Source organism: Netta rufina, assembly GCF_964035555.1.
Source record: "Netta rufina genome assembly, chromosome: 2".
In the NCBI taxonomy this organism is placed as follows: Eukaryota; Metazoa; Chordata; class Aves; order Anseriformes; family Anatidae; genus Netta; species Netta rufina.
In genome coordinates this window covers 156,446,263-156,464,181 of record NC_140124.1, presented here as the reverse complement: position 1 = coordinate 156,464,181, position 17,919 = coordinate 156,446,263, and the positions used below count along the sequence as shown (strand labels likewise).

Below are 17,919 nucleotides of genomic sequence, written 5' to 3'. Positions count from 1 at the left end.
GGCACCTCAGCCTCTCCTCAAACATCTTGCCCTCCAGACCCTTCACCATCTTTGTAGCCCTTCTTTGGACACTCTTTAATAGTTTTAAGTCCTTATATTGTGGTGCACAAAGCTTCACACAGTATTGGAGGTGAGGCTGCACCAATACAGAGCAGACTGGGACAGTCCCTTCCCTCGCCCAGCCAGCAGTGCTGTGCTTGAGTTTTCACCACAGGATACGGTTTCTTGTGGCTTCCAGGGCACGCTGCTGGCTCAGATTCAATTTGCCATCAACCAGAAGCCCCAGATTGCCTTCTGCGGGGCTGCTCTCCAGCATGATCCCACAAGTGTGTTTGTAGTTTGTTTGCCGTTATTTAGGCAAATGCATCTCACCCTATGTGTTGTCTTCATCAGGGTCTTACCCATGGCAAATTGTATAAAAAACACCCTGCTTTTTTTGGTGAAGACTTGCAGTCTGTGTTTTTAAGGGCAACTTTGAGCTTACACGCATGGTTTGATAGTCAGCTGTTCTGCTTTGGCTTGCTCAGGGCTTGGCGTTCTCCTCGCATGAGTCACACGCTGAAGCGAAGCTGCTTTTCTCCTTGATATTTGCACTTGGTTCCCTTTGGTGCCATCATGTGCTACATGAGCTTATCAGCAGGAAGAAGTCCCAAAGTATGCGGTGAATGATACTGAAGCTGGGAAACGAGCTGAAACGAGGCTTTTATGGTTCATAACTGCCTGGTAGCTGTGTCAGAGCAGGCCTCACCGATGCAGTTTTCTCAGCACGATGGTGGATATACCCCAAGTGTATCTGTCATTAGGGTGGAAGAAAGTTGAGAATGTGATGGGTTTAGCTCTCATCAGGCTGTCTCATGCTATTAGCTGCCTCCACTTCTTCCTTGACAAATGCTGTCTGAGCAGAGCTGGCCTGGAGAAGACGAGCTCCTTTGACAGCATGTATTTACACGTCCAGATGCTGTAGCAAGCTTCGCGTGCTGTCTTGTCGTCCTTGCTTGTAAGCCTTCAAACCTGTGAAGTCTCTTTTTCTCGCGTTATGCTAGTGCTGCCATTTGCCTACCATGCTCTGCAGCAAGCAGGAGATGTGGCAGGAGGCTTTTCTCTGTCCTGTAAGGCCTCATGTCCCCTGATGAGAAGGGGTTGTTGTTAACATGTTTTCCAGGATTGAGGCAAATTTGTTGTTGTGTTTTTCTACTGCATCCCTCTGGTGAATGACTGTGGTCAAAAACATCTCTATCCCATGTTCCTCTTCAGTCCACTTACTTAATTTTCATCCTTTTGCCCTGTAAGCAACCCCAACAATTCTTTACTTGACTGTGACTTTTCACCTACTGAGGAACATCCCTTGCTTTAAAAAAAAATATTTTATTTGTTGATGTCTTTTATCTGGGTAGGTAAAAAGTTGAAATACAGCTAACCAAGGCAGTCACTATCCCTTCTAACCCACAAAGATTGTGATGTGGTTTAAAAATACAGAAAGTCCTTTTGTGAACTGTCCTTCGTAGTCATGGGCACCCTTCTCTAGGTGTCCCTGCTTGAGCAGGGAATTGAAGTAGATGACCTCCGGTATTCTGTGATTCCGTGTGATTCCGTGAGCAGTGAATTAGTGTGCTGCTATGGATTGCTTGACATAATCAAGGGATCAACAAGTGGGGACATTTGAACTGAGCACTGAGACCTGCTGGGTTTCTAATCTCAGATGCTCCAGCTAGGCAGAGCCTCACAAGTCACTTTACATCCCTGCAAAATTGAGCTAATATTTGTTTCCCTTTCAACTATGTTCTCCATCAGGGAAGGGTCTTGAAGAAGGTAGATGAGTTGGAAAGCTGAATGTGCTTTTTAATTTTATTTATTTTTTTATGTGTGCACTGTCACAATGGAAAGTTTTCAGCAAATTTACTTCAATTTGATAGGAAAGTTGGCTCACAGACATTGCTGACTACAGGCTGTGGTTTCTGACAGATGGCCATAGGTCTCTGCGCAATCCTGAGGATCTTCTGCATTTTCTCATCAGTGGAGCACATGGATTTTTGCTATTTGGTTTTATGCAATCACACAACGTGGCCATCATTTGGAAGTCTTCTGTAGTCTTATGTGCACATCCCTAGTTGGAGTAACTACAGAAGTGCAATAGGAAAAGCGAGTAGTAGAAATGACGGAACTCTTGCCATCAGAAGCTGGTGGTATGTACAAGTTTCCCATGCTCACCTCATTGTGAACAAGATTATTTGTATAAAGAGGGGAAGTACATATTTGGATGCAGTATTGAAAAGGTATTTTACATAGATGCATAAGTAAATGTGGCTCCTGTGGTTGAAATCATTAGTCCTTGTCTTCTTGGGGGACCTGGGGGATGCTTTGGCGATGGTTACATAGTAGTTGACACCGTGCATATTAAAGCTGGTCACAGCCTGAGACTGTGTTGAACTATTTTCTCCTCTTTATATCCACAAAATATTTGCAGATACATTTATTTCTCTCCTTTTTTGTGTTGGTCTGTGGCTCCCTCTTTCTAGTTTATCAAGGGTAGCCTTTGCTTCCAGGGTGTCCTGGGGATGCCGCAACTCACATTTGTCGGCTCCTGCCAAGGTTCAGCATCTGTCGGTGGTTCACCTGGGCTGCCCATGTTTGCTGACATTTGATTTCTGAGCTTGTTTCATTTCTGCCTTCCTGAGTTCTGGCTTCTCTCTGGAAAGGAACTGGGAAACTGCTGCACAGTATCTGAGTGGTTTTCTTCCAGTTCCCACTTAAACATAAACAAGCAGAATAGCCCCAAAGAAAATCCTTCATCCCCATCAACATTAGGCTTTGGAGACTGCTGTCCATCATATGGCCAATGTGTTATATTTTAATTCTCTCCTCTCTATATATGACTTCAGTTACGCTGTACTTAACTGACTGCTGCCGTATCCCATGGCTTTGGTAGGAATACTGAAATGAAGACACCAAGAGACACCAAGTTGTTTACTGTTTCTCAATGAACTGCTCCCAAAGGAAGAAGTAGATTCTTGAGTTTTCCACCAATTACTGTGTCTTTCTGCTAGACCATGCTGCTTCTCATTTAGCCTTCTGCAGGATTTGTTTATAATAAAAGTACTGATGAACATAAATGTAGATGAGTTCTTATGCTGATGCATATTCTTATCACGTGCAGTGAGTAGCAGTGTTTCTCCTTTGGGAAGTGGTACATTGAAAGTGAAGTTGTATTCTAGGAGAGCAGGATCCACAGATTTAGGAGTCTATTACTTGATTAATTCAAGCATTCCATTTTATCCTGCCTCTCCTTCCCCTAAAAGCATTGCAGGTGTGTCAGCGAGGACGTTCCTGTGGACTCAGAAGTGGTTGTCAGATGTATTTTTCCTTAGTCTGTTGAAATCCGATACTGATTTATAAACACTATTTTTAATTTTGTTAAGCTGACCTAGTACATTGCACTTAGTCTTTGTCCATTCGTGCATGTTTGTCTTTTATAATTAATAAGTTTACTTTAAATTCAGCGTAGCAAACTAGACACTGGTTCTCTCTTTCTCTCTTCTCTGTTTTGCTCCTTCCTTTTTTTTTTATTATTTTTATACAGCAAGTAAGCATTAATATTCCTCTTTTGTAACCACTGAAAAGGCACACGAAACCTAGATTTCGAACTGACTGGAAATTTAATTTTGCTGTTCACTGAAATATGGAATACTTCTGTGTTTGTCTAGCATATGGATAGATTAAGACCATTCTGCATGCAAGGTTCACAAAAAGTAGACAACATGGCACAAAACAGCAAATAGAAGGCGGCAATACAGGAAAAAAAAAAAAAAAAGATAAAATCCTTGGTAAATTTGAACAGGCACATTCAGAGCATTTGTAGTGAAGATTTTCAGGGTTGGGAACTGTCTAGATTGTGTTCTCCTGCAGGAGATATGTTGTTTAACTGTTATTTAATGTCAGTTTAAAAAATAGGAGAGATGACATCACATCTCTATCAAACTGAGCTAACGATGACCCGGCACTAAGTCATCTCAGCAGTGCTTCTCATTTAGCCTGAAGATAAACAGAAGAAAACATTACATACAAGTCAGTGGCAGTAGACTCCAAAACATCTTTGGTCTTCCTTCTTCTCTCTCGATCTAAATACCTCTGTATCACGGAGGCCTGATTGTTTCTCCGGGTGAAAAGAAATTTGGGTCCTGAGGGTTTGACCTTGCTAGTTCAGTCGTTTTGTCATTTATCACACTCTGCTGCTGCTCCTGGGAACCAAAGTGTTTCAGTGTGTACTGCCTTTTGCTTTGAAGATGGAAGGCATCCATCTCTCCATGGCATTTGTGATCCTTTTGATGGAAGACTTTCTCTCGCAGCCCTAACCAGCTACTTCTGCTCTCAAGAAGTTTATTTAGCTGAAATGGGAGGTCTATGAATCTGAGGTTCCCAAGTTGAACAGAATATACCTCTAGCCCTTATTCTTGGCATTTGCCTACGGCCAACCTGTCTCTGGTGCCTCTCAGCAAGATTTGAAGACTGTCTTCGATTCTTTTGTGAGAAGACATGCAGTAGGGTCGATGTGGAAGAAGACTGCCTATTGAAGTGGCAACTGGGACTGACTTGAAAGAAGCACCACAGGCTTCCAGATTGCTTGTCTTACCTCTCTTCTTCCTGTCTGCGATGCACAGACAGTTGTGCGATGCGAAATGAATACAGATGATTTACAAGCATTCATTCCTTCCCATCTCTGTTGCTTATGATTTTCTTCTCCTTTCTGTTGTGTGATCGTCCATCAGATCTGAAGTCCCCTAACGTCAACAGGGGGTCTTACATTACACCTTCGTGAGGGGATGGAGGTGACTTGTGATTAACAAAAAGGGGTCTGGTGTACCTGATGGGTGCAGTTGTTGCACATAATGGAGGTAACCCACTGATGAAAGAAGGGGTTAGGTAGAAGCAGTGCATGTTGGCTCTGCATAGTGCCATGGGGTTGGTGGAAAAATGAGATTAAACACAGTTTAATCAAATGTGCTGAGGCTAGCCACAACCCTCAGTGTCATCCTAGTAGGACAGTGAACTGCCTGACTTTCTCTGTATATATTTCTCAGTGTATATCTCCGTAAAACTCCAGGTCCATCTTATCCTGCTATCTCCGACTTCACAGTCTGTCCTGATAGGATCTATTCCCGAGACAAACTGCTGTGCTTCTGGAGACATGTATGATGGCAGCTATACTGCAGGGAAGAAAAAAGAACAAAACAGATCTGTCTAAAAGTAATCAGATGGTTTCCTGAAATAAGGCTTTGACAAAGAAAAATGGGGGAAAAAGAAAAAAAAAGGGATTTTTCTCATTGTTTCTTAGCAAATCTCCACAAGAGCAAAAGCAGCTTGTTTCTTAGATAATCGGAGCTGTTTTTACTTTGCACCTACTCCACAAAGCCTTAAGGCTGTGGGTGTTCGCTCTGTAGTACACTTCAGCCGGAGGAGGGTAGGCAGGAGTGTGCTTCAGTGTATTGAATCGGGTTGTTTACAGTCATAAGTGACGTTGTGCCTGTCAAGTACTACATATGTGTCTCTAGAAGCTTCTGGAAGCCAAATCAATTTGTACAAGGTCTGATTATAAATATATATATATTCCTGGCTTTTTTTTTTTTTTTGGTTTTATTTGGATGATGTTGTTGCCTTATTTTGTGCCATGTCAACCTGGGCTAGACAGCTTGCTCCTCAGGGCATGGGGACAGAGATGACTTCAGTCTCTAAGGGCCTTCCATCAGCGTTAAAACTTCCTTGGGAAGCAAAGTGGAAGGAAAACGTGTATCGTTGCCTGGAGAGCTGCCTCCCCTGCCCTGCTGCACGTAGGGCATTGTCCTGGACCACTTCCCTGCCAGTCATTTCCTCAGCTTCGGAGTGCTGTGTCCTCGCCTTGCCTGCCTGAAGCCACCTGAGAACACAACGTTAATATTACAAGCATCAAAGATCTAGAAGAGCATAAATTACCTCAAAGCCACAGCCTGAAAAAGAAGAAAGTCATCCCCTACAGCTATTCTGATTGACCTCTACCGGTCATGTTACAAGGCTCAGTAAGCACTTGGGGATTTGTGCAATTACACCAATTCAGTGTTAAAACCATTGATTTATAAAAAAATGCTTTGGCAGTAGAGCTTGTTCATAAATTCAGGCGCTCTGAGAAAAAGGAGAGGGGCATTTTTTCCAGGTGAACAAGACAGAAGCTGCAGAAGCTGAAAAGTGGCGGGTCTGTGATGTGAGTGACAGAGTCAAGTGCGGGGAACAAACCATTAGAGGAGTTTTGAAAATACAGCAGTTTGTAAATGTCTTTCTGTCTTGTGGCATCAAAAAAAAAAAAAAAAAAAAGACAAGGAAGAAACCCAAACCTTTGATATTAATCAGGTTAATTCTGGTACCCTGCAAAAAGGAGGGCCCTACATCTGGCCATCCATTTTACAGACAGGGAAACTAAGGCAGCTGTATGGAAAGCAAGCCAATACTAAGTAGTCTCCTTTCTTGTTGTGATTTGTGTGTACTGGTAAACAAGTCTCCTAACGAGAAATGAAAGGGGATCAATCTGTTCAGTTCATCTGAGGGAAGGTAAAGAGGCAGCAGAGAGATCAAACAGCAAAGTTCAAGAGGTGAGAAGATGCAGCTCTTGAAAGAGTGGCCGGGGCTGATCCTTTATTAACTGAAGCCTCAAAGTCTCTTCTGGTAAGAGGTGACCTGGTCTGACCAGAGTCTGCAGGGGTTGATGTGTAAAGATGTTTTGTGTCAGATGATCTACTCTCTTTAGGAAGAAAGTCAGGCTGCTTGATAACAGGATTTTATCTGGATTAAAAACTTCAGAAAATGTCTCTTTAGTTGGTCATCGAGAAATGGAGGTTTTGTCACCACGAATCACATCCGAAGCCCCCCCAAAAGCACTTCTTCATCATCAAAGTGGTGGTCGAGCTGGAGTGCTGCTGCTCTCACCACCTCCAGCACTCATTCATGCCAGGCATTTATTATCCAAACTACATGATTTTAGTATTTCAGAGCTGAGTAATAAATAGAAACATGCCGCTTTGTGGCAACTGTGGCATTCCTCAGGCAAAGATAGGCTAAAAGACACACTTGATGCCTCAGGAGGAACACGTTTGTAGACTTGTCCACCTGATGACAGATGTAAAAACACAAGAACAAACTGGAGAGCTCAGCTTTTTTTCTTCCAGGATGAAACTGGGAAGCTACAACTTACGAAGAGCTCCTTCTTCTCCTACCCACACCAAGTCATTTGTGTACTGAGGGGATGGTTCAGAAGCAAACATTGATCTGACCTACTGAAAAAGCAGTTTAGTATTTATTTTCTGTCCTATCTTTTCTTTATTACCATGTCCCATTTCTGTGTTTCTGTATCTTCGCATCTGCTTTGAAGCCTCAACTGTCCAGCATAAGCTGGTCTTGCACCTCCTAACTTAAAAGAAAATAAAAAAGTAATAAAAATAATAATAAAACAAACAAACATCTAAGTTGCTTACAGTGCTTTATAACCTATTTTTTCTCTTCCATGCTGAAATCTTCTCCCCATTTCTTTTTTGTCTTCTGTTACTAATGCTGGCCACCTGAATGTCCTGGTAAATGGAGTGCATAGGGAAACTCCTTAAATAAGTTTGCCTGCTGGTAGTAGCCCATGAAACAAAGACCAACCCATTTCTTGGGGTCATGTGTGCTTCTAATATACAGAGTGATTGATTTCTACAGGATATGGACAGCAATAAATGGTTGCATGTAATTAAAATGCACATACATGTTTGTGGTGGGTTGGACAATCTTTTGGTCTGGTTTGGGTGTGGTTCTTTCATTCCCATTGTAGGTTATGGGATAAAGCTGTGATCAAGTCTCTTATTTTTTCCCTTTTTTTCTGTATCTAGTATGTTAGGCAATGCTTGTTCCAATTTGCATGAACTGCCTTCACAGCAAGTCACCTGCCTGTCACAGTAAGTTGGACAAGCCTCCCTGAGGAGCTGTAGACAAAAGAATTGAGAGGTGCCATGGGGATGGGGAGGGAAATGCTTTTATTGCCAATCAAAGGGAAGGTGTACAGATCGGCTCTCAAATTTTTTTGTGAATACTGTACTATGGGGTAGGAGTGCGGTTCTGGAGCTGTGTGAATAAGGGATGTTTCAATGGCTTAGTAGGATGGGGTGGGAGGTGGTTGTTTCTAAAAAGGTTGGTTAAATGAAAACAAAATATTTTGTTTTCAATTCTTTCCTTTTTTCTCCCTTTTCGGGGAGAAAAAGTTTTAAAATGGAAACATGCTTTGAAAATGAAAAATCAACATGAAACATTTGGAGTGCTGTAAATGCCTTCCTCCCCTCCCCCTTTCACGCCACTCTGTTGGGGAAAAAATAGACACATTCACTGTTTGCCAATGAACGCTTGCCCAGTTGTAATCAAGTCATCTTACAACACGATGTAGACTTTTGCTCCACATTTGTTGTATACGACCTTGGGGAAGCTGTGGCACCATATGCTTCCCCTTGTGCATCTGTAAAAAGGAAGGATAGGTCAGGATCAACCTCTGTGTAGAGGCAGTTTTCCAACCACTTGATTGTTCCCCTTCCCTGCTTATAGCACGTTTAATCTTTAGCCGCACTGAGAGATAAAGCAAATAACATCCCTGCCCAAAATTGTTCCTGTAACTGTCTTCTGTGTGCCCTTATTTTCTCAGGTGGAAGGTAAGGGTCTTGCTAGGTCTTGGATGCAATTTGTGGTGGAGGTTGTGTTAGTGTTGTAGCTGTGGGCTGACAAGAGACCTGAGAGAGGCAGGATATGTTCCCAAGTCCATCATAGACTAAGTTCCCCTGCAGCCTGTGGAGAGGCCCCTGGTGGAGCAGGCTGTCCCCCTGCACCCATGGGTCCCACATGGAGCATATCTCCATGCTGCAGCCCGCCCATGGGTGGAGGAGCCCCCGGTGGAGCAGGTGGATGTGGCCTGGAGGAGGCTGCGGCCCATGGAGAGCCCCCGCAGGAGCAGGCCCCGGGCTGGAGCTGCAGCCTGTGGGGGACCTGTGCTGGAGCAGTTTGCTCCTGGGGGATGGACCCCGTGGGACGGAGCCGTGTGGGAGCAGTTCCTGAAGAGCTGCTGCCTGTGGGCAGCCCACACTGTGAAGCAGCAGTGGAGATGAAGTGTCAGGGACTGACACTTCCCCATTCCCCATTCCCCATTCCCCTGCACTGCTTGGGAAGAGGAGGTGGAAGAGGAAAGAAAGGGGGGAAGGTGTTTTTAGTTTGCTTTTAGTTTCTCATTGCTCTAGCCTGTTAGTCATAAGCAATAAAAGACATTAATCTCCGTATTCTGAGTCTGTTTAGCCTGTCACAATAACTGGTGAGTGCTCTCCTTGTCCTCATCTCAACCCTTGAGCCCTTCGCATTGTATTTTCTCCCTTTTCACTTTGAGGATAGGGAATGAAAGAGTGGCTGTGGTGGAGCTCGGCTGCCCAGCTGGATAAAACAATCACCATAGCTTTACCTTCTTGACACGATTGACTATTGTGCCGTTTAGTGTCTTGGTAACCCTTGGTTCGCAGGTGGTTTCTTTTAACTTTTGCTCTTGTTTACTTCAATTGCTGACCGAAGGCTGTTTTCCTAAACTGTAGGATTTATGTGCTAGAGGTACCTGCACCCTCAGATCCCAGTTATGTGTGTATGCGGGGCACTGAGGCTGGGTGGGAAGCTGTGCTCTGGATTTGATCCCCTTTTAACATATTTAGCTGGTTGGTACATCCAGCTCCCACCCCCGTGTTCTCTCAAGGCAAATGCACTTTCTTCCACTTTTAGTTTTCATGCCCAATTAAGACAGGATGGTAAGTGACTTCTTTTAGTCCTATAGATCCTTTGTCTGGCTCTTCTCAGCAGTACTGTTAGCTATTTTTTTTATTTATTTTGAAACTCTGAAATTAAAAATGAGAATGAAGTGCGGGAGGGGCCCTTTTTTGTCGACTAAGTCCCTACCTTCTTCCTCCTGATTTTCCCTATTTGGGGCATTTTTTCCCAGCCTTGATAAAAGGAAGTGACAGCTGGGTTTGGTCCTGCATCATGCCCTTTCTGTTGTGGCACATCTATCTGTTTTCTTCCTTTGCTGTTGTCACCTCCATGCCTTAGTGTTGGGCTACATTTAATATTAAAGTTGTGGAACCCCGATGTTTTGCTCGAGGGTGTCTGTGGCTCATGGTGAGACAAGGCCTGCAGACAGTGAAGTGGAACAGGGGGAGAAGCCTTCCTCTGCCAGTGCTTTTCTGATTTCAATCTGCTGCTGCTACCGCTGCTTCTGCTTTTTTTTTGGTTTTGTTTTGTTTTTCCTTTTTTTTTTTTTTCTTCTTTTCTTCTTTTTTAAACCAGCAAGGAAGAATAACCCTGGCTCCAATATTTATACTAGAGGTCCAGGAGCTTACAATACAGCAGCAAGCTGTCTCTTTTGAGAGCTAATCGAGACTGTGGTATGATGGATAGACTCCTCACCAGCTCTGTAGCAATAATGTTCCAGAAGACAGCATTACCTGGTTTTGATCAAGTGCCTAGTCTATGCCTACCATCTCTAGATCTCAAAGCACTTTGTGAACAGCGAGGAATTAGTCTTGACATGGCTGAAACAGATAAATTGTTGCCCTTTATTACTGGAGAAAGTAAGGTTGAGAGGGATCTAATGACTTGGTCACCCCCAAGATCATCTGTAGTCCAGGAAACCTGGATTTTAGTGTTTTGTTTTGTGGTTGGGCATCCTGAGGTTTGGAGATAGGCCCTTGGTTTTTCATTTGCCTTCCCTCCTCCACCTAGAGTAGTACGATTAAACTGACTTCTAACAGTGTTGCATTTGTCTTTTTCTCTGTTCTCTTAGGTTTAAAGTACAACCCTGCATTCGTTGCTATCTAGAAAATGTCTTATGGATCCATTGATGGGAGTGGATTTGGGAGGAACCCATTTGGAGGCCCTTCGAGACAAGGCTATCAACCTCTTGGTAAAGTATTGATCCCCTGCTGTAATTTATTCTACCAGACTTCCTCTTTTTTAAAAAACTGACGTTTTTACCGAATGAGGTTCAGTGTGGCTGTTGTATACATATCAGACTATCTCCAGAGGTTGTTTCTGATCCGGATTTGGTGAAAACCAAACTTTTGTTGGGTTTGATTTGTGTAATGAGGCGCAACATCTGACCACGCTCAGGTCTTGAGGTTTCAGTGTATCTTGCCAATTGCCATGGAAAAGTGATACTGATGAAGATTTTGGAGGTGTTTTGAGGGATTAAGAAAATACATTTAACACATTTTCTATACCTTTTTGTGTCTCTCCTCATCAGAATTTCGTCCAAACAGTTCTTCTCTGGCTAGTTGTAGGTGCACTGATGATGGGAGTAGATGGACTGAAGTGCAATGGGAAGAGGGTTGTGATTCCACAGGGCACAACTTAACTGCTGGGGAGGCTGCTTTAATCTGCAAAATGTGCTCCAGCAAGGCAACAGGGGATAAAAGCTTGCTCAGGAAATGCTGAAACCATAAACAGCAACTTGCAAATGAATGCAGATTCTGGTTTTGTGGGGTGTTTTTAAGTGAACGCCAGACATACTTCCTTTATCTGTTCCCTCCTTACCACAAAGGACTCCAGGAATGCTAAAGTAGAAAGAAAAAAAGCATCCAGATGTCAGCCTGTGTATATGAAATGGTCTCCACTGCACAGGGCAAAGCCGCGCTTCATAAAAGCATGTTCCTAGTGTTACTGCCGTAACACAGGGCTCAGCTAATGATTATAACCTCCTGCTTTGGTGTGTCGAAGGCATTGAATCTACTGTGCCCTCTTCTTGTAGGAGGCATCCTTTGCCAGAAGAATGGTAGGTAGAATAATTAGTGTTAGGCACTGCAAGTGTGCCATTTTCCCTGTTGATTCAGGGCTGGCTCGTGCTTGGAGGTGGAAAGAGGTCCTGCCCACCTCTGAGCTACTGTTCAAGAAGGATGGAAGCCAGCCCATGTGGGCATGGGCAGTTAAGGCCACGTCTCCAACTGCACCATGTCCTGGTCCAGATAGGGAGTTGCTGTAGGGCCAGATCTGGTTTAATGCAGCCTGACTTTCAGCAAGCCCTGTGAGCTGGAGCATATTTTTGTGTTTAGTTTTGGTCCTGGGTCTGGCTTGCACAGCAGGGTGAGGGCACAGAGACACAGCTGAGGGTTCAGATCTTTGCAGAAGCATCAGGAAAGGGGACGTTGTAGCATGGCAAAGTTACTGCTAGCACGGTCTGTTACTGCTTTGAACCTGGGAAAAGCATCACCATCACTCTTCTCTTATGTTGCCTTTGGTTTCAGCAGTGCTGTTCATTAAGGCAGCCTGACTTGGTTTCCAAGTTGTCAAGGTTGCAAATATTCTTCGGGAAATGTTTCATTGTTTTGCAAATAGCTGTTCCCCCTGGATGGATCTATAAAAGAAGCATAAAGGTTTCTCGTTGTTTTGTGTTTTCTTACGAGTTTTGGTGCAATTATCTTTTTTCTTTTTTTCCCTTTGAAGAGGGAGAGGGTATTGAATTAAGTATGAGTTGACGGTTCAGTTTTAAATAGTGATTTTTAGGCAGTCCTACAAGGCAAAATTAAAGGCATAAAAGCAAGAAAGAATGGGATGCTTGGGCACAACGAAAGAACCATACAAAAAGAGAATCAAAATCTGGAGTAGGCAAAAGATGGATCTCGGTACATTGTGGTTTGGGATTAAAAAAACAACAACACCCAAAACACATGAATACTTACAGTGCTGTACGAAATGATCACTATTTTTTAATGCAAATACAGAGAATAATTCAAGATGTTTGCAGTTCCTAAGTATTTGATGAGGTGCCACATCAAGCCCAGCTTGCCCGTCATTTGAACAACCCTCGGTGGATTGCAAAAAAGTAGCTGACATAGAAACATCAGCTTTCTTAAGACCATGATCTTGAAACCATTTCAGCTGCCTGTCCAGAGCCTTTTAATGCGTAAGCTCACAGCTCAGAGGTGAGAAACTTCCCCTCTGTGCACGCACACATGGCCTTGGGTAGTGTTGCAATGGCCAAGTCTTTCAGGTCCTCCAGGGCTGATTTTCCTGGTGAGCAAAACTTGGTCACGGAGTTGTTCAACACCACCTGGGACCCTTGGCTATGGAAGGGATTGCAAGGCTGGAGCAGGCACTTCATCACTTCGCTGTATTCCATCGCAGAAAGGCATTTCTGAAAAGAAGTAGACTGGTATCCTTGGCCAAGGGCAACTCAAAGAAACTTTTCTCCTTTTTCTGTGTCTGAACCAGAGATGAGCTATCTCAGCCTAAATAACTCTCCACGCCCCTTCGCCGTGGAAGTCTGAGCAGCACACACCAAGTGTTTTCTCTTGTAGTATCCCCAAATATTGTCATTAAGTGTCAGGAGAGGGTCAACGCAGAGCTCATCGTATGCCTCCTGCTTCCCAAAGATGGATGACTGCCTTGCTAAGAAAAACTGCTCTCTGCATTACCTCATGGTATGGCTGGAACAAAAGACCGTGGCCTTCCTGCTGCCATATGGATGTCTGCTCACAGCAGGGCAGACCTCAATGGACATGTTCGGTGTGTGCTCTGAAACTCTTCTTTTTGCTCTATCCAGTAAACAAATAAATAAAAAGTACTAGCATCCCTGCAGATAGGTGCTGTAGCATGTGGTTCAGCAGAAAATGTTCAGGCATAGAAGAGAAAACCCTGGGATCTTTCAACAACAGAAGTGATGGGGATGCTGCTGCTTAATAGCTTTTCTGTAATAAACTGAATAATGTAATAAATGGAATTTACAGCCAGGTTTTGGTGGCCCCAGCTCACCTCAGGAGCCGGAGGCTCTTCATAGCACGTGGTCAGACAGTGGGATGGGGAAAAAGTAGAAATCACCAGGGATTTGGTTTCTGAACCCTTTAATTTCATGAAAGAGAACAAAGAGGCCTCAGGTTTTGCTTTTTAAAAATAAAATAACAGACATTACTACCAGGAGGGTGGCCTTAACCTGTCTGTCTTGGCTGTATTTCCTCCATGGAGGAAATGAGAATGACAGCAATGCTTCCCCTGGCCCCGGGGCTGCCGCGATGATGGATGGAGATCCAGCTCATTGTCAGGCATTGTGGCAGTCGCCCTTGTTAACCATCCTAATTAGCGAGATCCACAGGGTCAGTTTGTAGAATTTTATGGAGGAATCCCAGAGGCAGCTTTATGGGGAGTTAGAGCTGGGTGTTGGGCACCTCTAGTTGAAATTCTGCTTTTAATGGTTTTGCTGGATATCCAGAATTTAAACCTGAGAATGGGAAAAAAAAAAAAAGTGTTTCAAAAGATTTTTTTTTAAAGTAATGCGTGATACCTGAAATAAATGGAGATTAAACACCGTGCAGCGGTAGGAATTAAATTCTGAATTCTCAAGTGTGCAACATCTGCCATATTAGACCCATCCTTCCGAAAACAGGCTTTTTCTGGGGAGAATGAACAAAATCTGCTGTGTGCAGGGAGGCACAGAGGTCAGGGAATTCAAATGGCTTGAATTTAAATGCCACAAGCCAGGGTTTTTCTTAATGCTGTTTTTATTAACCTTACTGTGCACTGGCCATTACAGGACAGATTTGAACAGGTCATTTCATGTTCCAGGGGTGTAATGTTTCCAGGTGTGCTCACGGGAGCATTGGGTCAGTGCTTAATTTTGCCGTGACTGCATCTAGACTATTTTTTCTTTGGTTGGTTGCTCGTGAAGATCTCATGCGGGACACTGGCCAGGGTTGTATTCAAGATATATCGCACATGCGGCTCCCTGTTTCTCTGCTAGGCTGGCTGTCTTGTCAGAGAACGAAATTAGATTGGGCTGTGCACCTTGTTCTTGGCAGCGTTTGCTGGGTATTTATCACCTAATTATCATCGTGATACCTAGCAATTCATTGTTATATAATTTCTGCTAATATTTTTCCAGGAATTGGGTCTATAATTTTCTATGCCCTCCCGTCAAGTGGTTGGGCCATCCTGCTGTCCTCTCTGTGCCCGTCCAATCCTATTTTGCTCTTTCCCTGGCAGTTTTGGAAAGTGGCTCAGAAGAAAATACACCTTGAGGAGGGTCATGGTTGCATCCAGGATGGTGAAGTCACAGTGCTGCGTGGGCAGGAGGTGCTTACATCGGTTGTAGGCACTTTGGTGGGGTGGGGATGGGGCAGGAGCTCTGATGGAGACCCAGGACCGATGGCCAAAGCTGGGGTGGATGTTCTGGAGACAAAACTCAAAGCCAGGTGTACGAACCAGCATTGTGGCCTGACCACCACATGTTCCTTTGCTCCCTCCTGAGGTAGGTTGAGGTCTGATGGCAGAACGTGGGAAGGAATCCACCGCATCTCGATCCTGCAGCGTGCTGAAGCACTTGGATTCCTAAACACACAACGAATCCCCGAGGTCAATTAACAGAAAACAAGTGGTTAATGCTTCTGCTTTATTGGGACCTGAGCACGGTTTTGTTTTAGCACGAACTTCCCAAGTGACTTTCAATACCTGCAGTGCTTTGTTAAAGGAACACTGAATTATCTCATTGCTGCAGCGTACAGAGCTATCCAGAGGGTGTGGAAGATGATCAAAATCTGCTCATAGCATGTTCCTCGCTGGAGCAATGAGGAACCCAACCATGAGCTTCAGCTTCCTTGGTATAAAGTATTGTACGAAGAAAGAGTTAACAGTGGTGGAACAAAGCAAGAATAAAGTCTTGGCACGTTTTAGTTTTATTTTATAGAACTCAGCACTTTAGACTGATGCAACATTAAAGGTTTTTTGTTTGTTTGTTTGTTTGTTTGTTTCCAATAAGGTTAAAGCCTTTAAATCTGAATGATTGCATTGTGACTTGGTCACGTGCAGTGATATAACCAAAGTGTGTGTTTGAGATGGAGTCCCATCAAGAATAGAATGAAACAACAGAGTTAAAATCATCACCTTTTTTTTTTGCCATTTGTAGGTAATTCACAAATATTACTCACCAATTACTCACTGGTCTGTAAAGAAGGTGGTACGTCTTCTATTTTACACAACACTGAAAATAAAATGGCTTGTCAAATGCCGTCTAAAAAGTTTGTGTGAGTCTTAATGATTGATTTTCACTTCTGAGTCTTGGGTCCTGTCATATTTTCTTGAATTTACAGGGACGCAGACATCTGGAGGGCTCAGGTGTCATATTAATCAAATCATTAATTGGCCTGAAATGAAGTGTTGGTCCAAATCTAGATGCAAACAATACTCAAAATCGTAAGATGATCTCTCCCACTAGACAACTTTAAAATCCCTCGTATAACATCTACAGAGGTAGTGTTTCATAGTGTTTCTTTGCTATTGTGCAATATTCCCAACATTATACATTTGTTTCCTTAGTCCAGTTTGAGGCAATGTAGGAGATATTCTCTGTTTTACACCCACTTCTTAGAGACCTTAGCAATGATTTAATGAATTAATAAGCCAAAACATATGAAAACATATTAAAGAATAATGAACAACATGTTTTATAGCAAAACAAATTGTCAGGAGAATTAACTTTGATACACGAATTAACTTTGAAACTGCTTGTTTTGAAAACCTCTGCCCTATCCCTTCTGGCAATTTTAACATTATAATAAATGTTTCACTCTAATCTTGGTATATCAGGGAAGTTAGATGGTTATGTATTTATTTAAATAACTAGCAAAACCAGAAAGCATCATTGAAATAAATAAGTAAATAATGAAATCTTTGACCAGCTCATAGCACTTGAAACAAAACAAAATAGAAACAAACTCCTGGGTAAAGATAAACTTTTTTTTTTTTGTCTAGCTGTTTTATTTGCTAGTCTTCGCCATGCAAAGCTGTTTTATTTTAACCATGTGAAAATCATCCCGGTGCTCCCAATCTTTAGTGGAAAACCAGAAAACAAACACGCAATCTTGTCCTCAGGCAGCGTTCAGCTGGAAATGCATTTACACATCTCATCCTCTCAGAATAGCTTGCTCCATTTTCCACTTGATTACAGCCAAATTAGAAGTAGTTGAAGAAGATGTTCTCCCCTTGATGTGTTCATCGTATGGGTGTAGGTACCTTGGTGGAGAATGCAGAGCAGGATGAAGGTGCTGGTGGTTCCTTTAGTGGGTACCTGGCCATGAGCCTGTCCTCTTGGGACATCTTTCCGTGTGGATTAATTTCCATGTTGGAGCAGAGGATTGTCCTGTGCTTTAGTTTCAGCTCCTCAGATTAATACAGCTCAGTGCTTTTGCTTCTGGTTGGTCTGGCAGAGCCAGGAACCATTTTTTTTAACTTGTGTCACAAAAAAAGCAAAGAAAAAATTATTAAAACTTGCATGTCTTTACAATTAAACACTCCCCCTTAACTGTCACTTTGCAGAAAGTTTGTAGTTGTTCTTGTTTAAGCTGTTCAGACCTGAAGAAGATACTGATGCTTCTGAGATTTCTCTAATCCTGTCAGTGCAATCTAATTCATGTTTGCCAGCTCTCTCAAAATCATGGTTCTACTTAGGAAAGCAGAGTGGTCTTTGCTGTAGAGCCCTTGTCTAACAAGCCGTAAGTGACTGCTTGGTTACATTACTAAATTCTTGGAAGCATTCTGAGCCTTCCTCATATTTTCTGGGATAGCTCTGCTTTTGCACCCTGTGCTTTGCCTCTATTTTGTGTCTTGGCAATATCAGGTGCTTGGATCAGAAACCATTTCTCTTGCACTCTGCCTCCAAATAAGTCTTCCTGAAGCAGGACACCCAGCTGGAATGGAATTGTGTGCAGCAGCAGATTCCTCCAGTGACCTTTTGTGTTAGTCTGTCTGTACCTGATGAAAATCCCACTGGAAAAAGTGGCATCCAGGAGCAGGCTGGCACTGCTGGCACAGGTTTATCCACTCATTGCATTCCCTGTCCTGTTCTCTGGAAGGTGCTGGCAGCTCTTG

At 43.3% G+C, this 17,919-nt stretch overlaps 1 protein-coding gene across 1 annotated transcript in view; it reads left to right on the top strand.

The window, feature by feature from the left end:
- Nucleotides 1-17,919, top strand: part of LOC311206420 (t-SNARE domain-containing protein 1-like) — a gene marked incomplete at its 3' end in the record, with an annotated part of 198,959 nt that overhangs the window by 70,875 nt on the left and 110,165 nt on the right. Inside the window, exon 2 of the mRNA XM_084281701.1 lies at nt 10,853-10,972. Within this exon, the coding sequence (XP_084137827.1) occupies nt 10,891-10,972 (82 nt within the window). The 5' untranslated portion in view covers nt 10,853-10,890. The remainder of the gene's footprint in view (nt 1-10,852; nt 10,973-17,919) is intronic.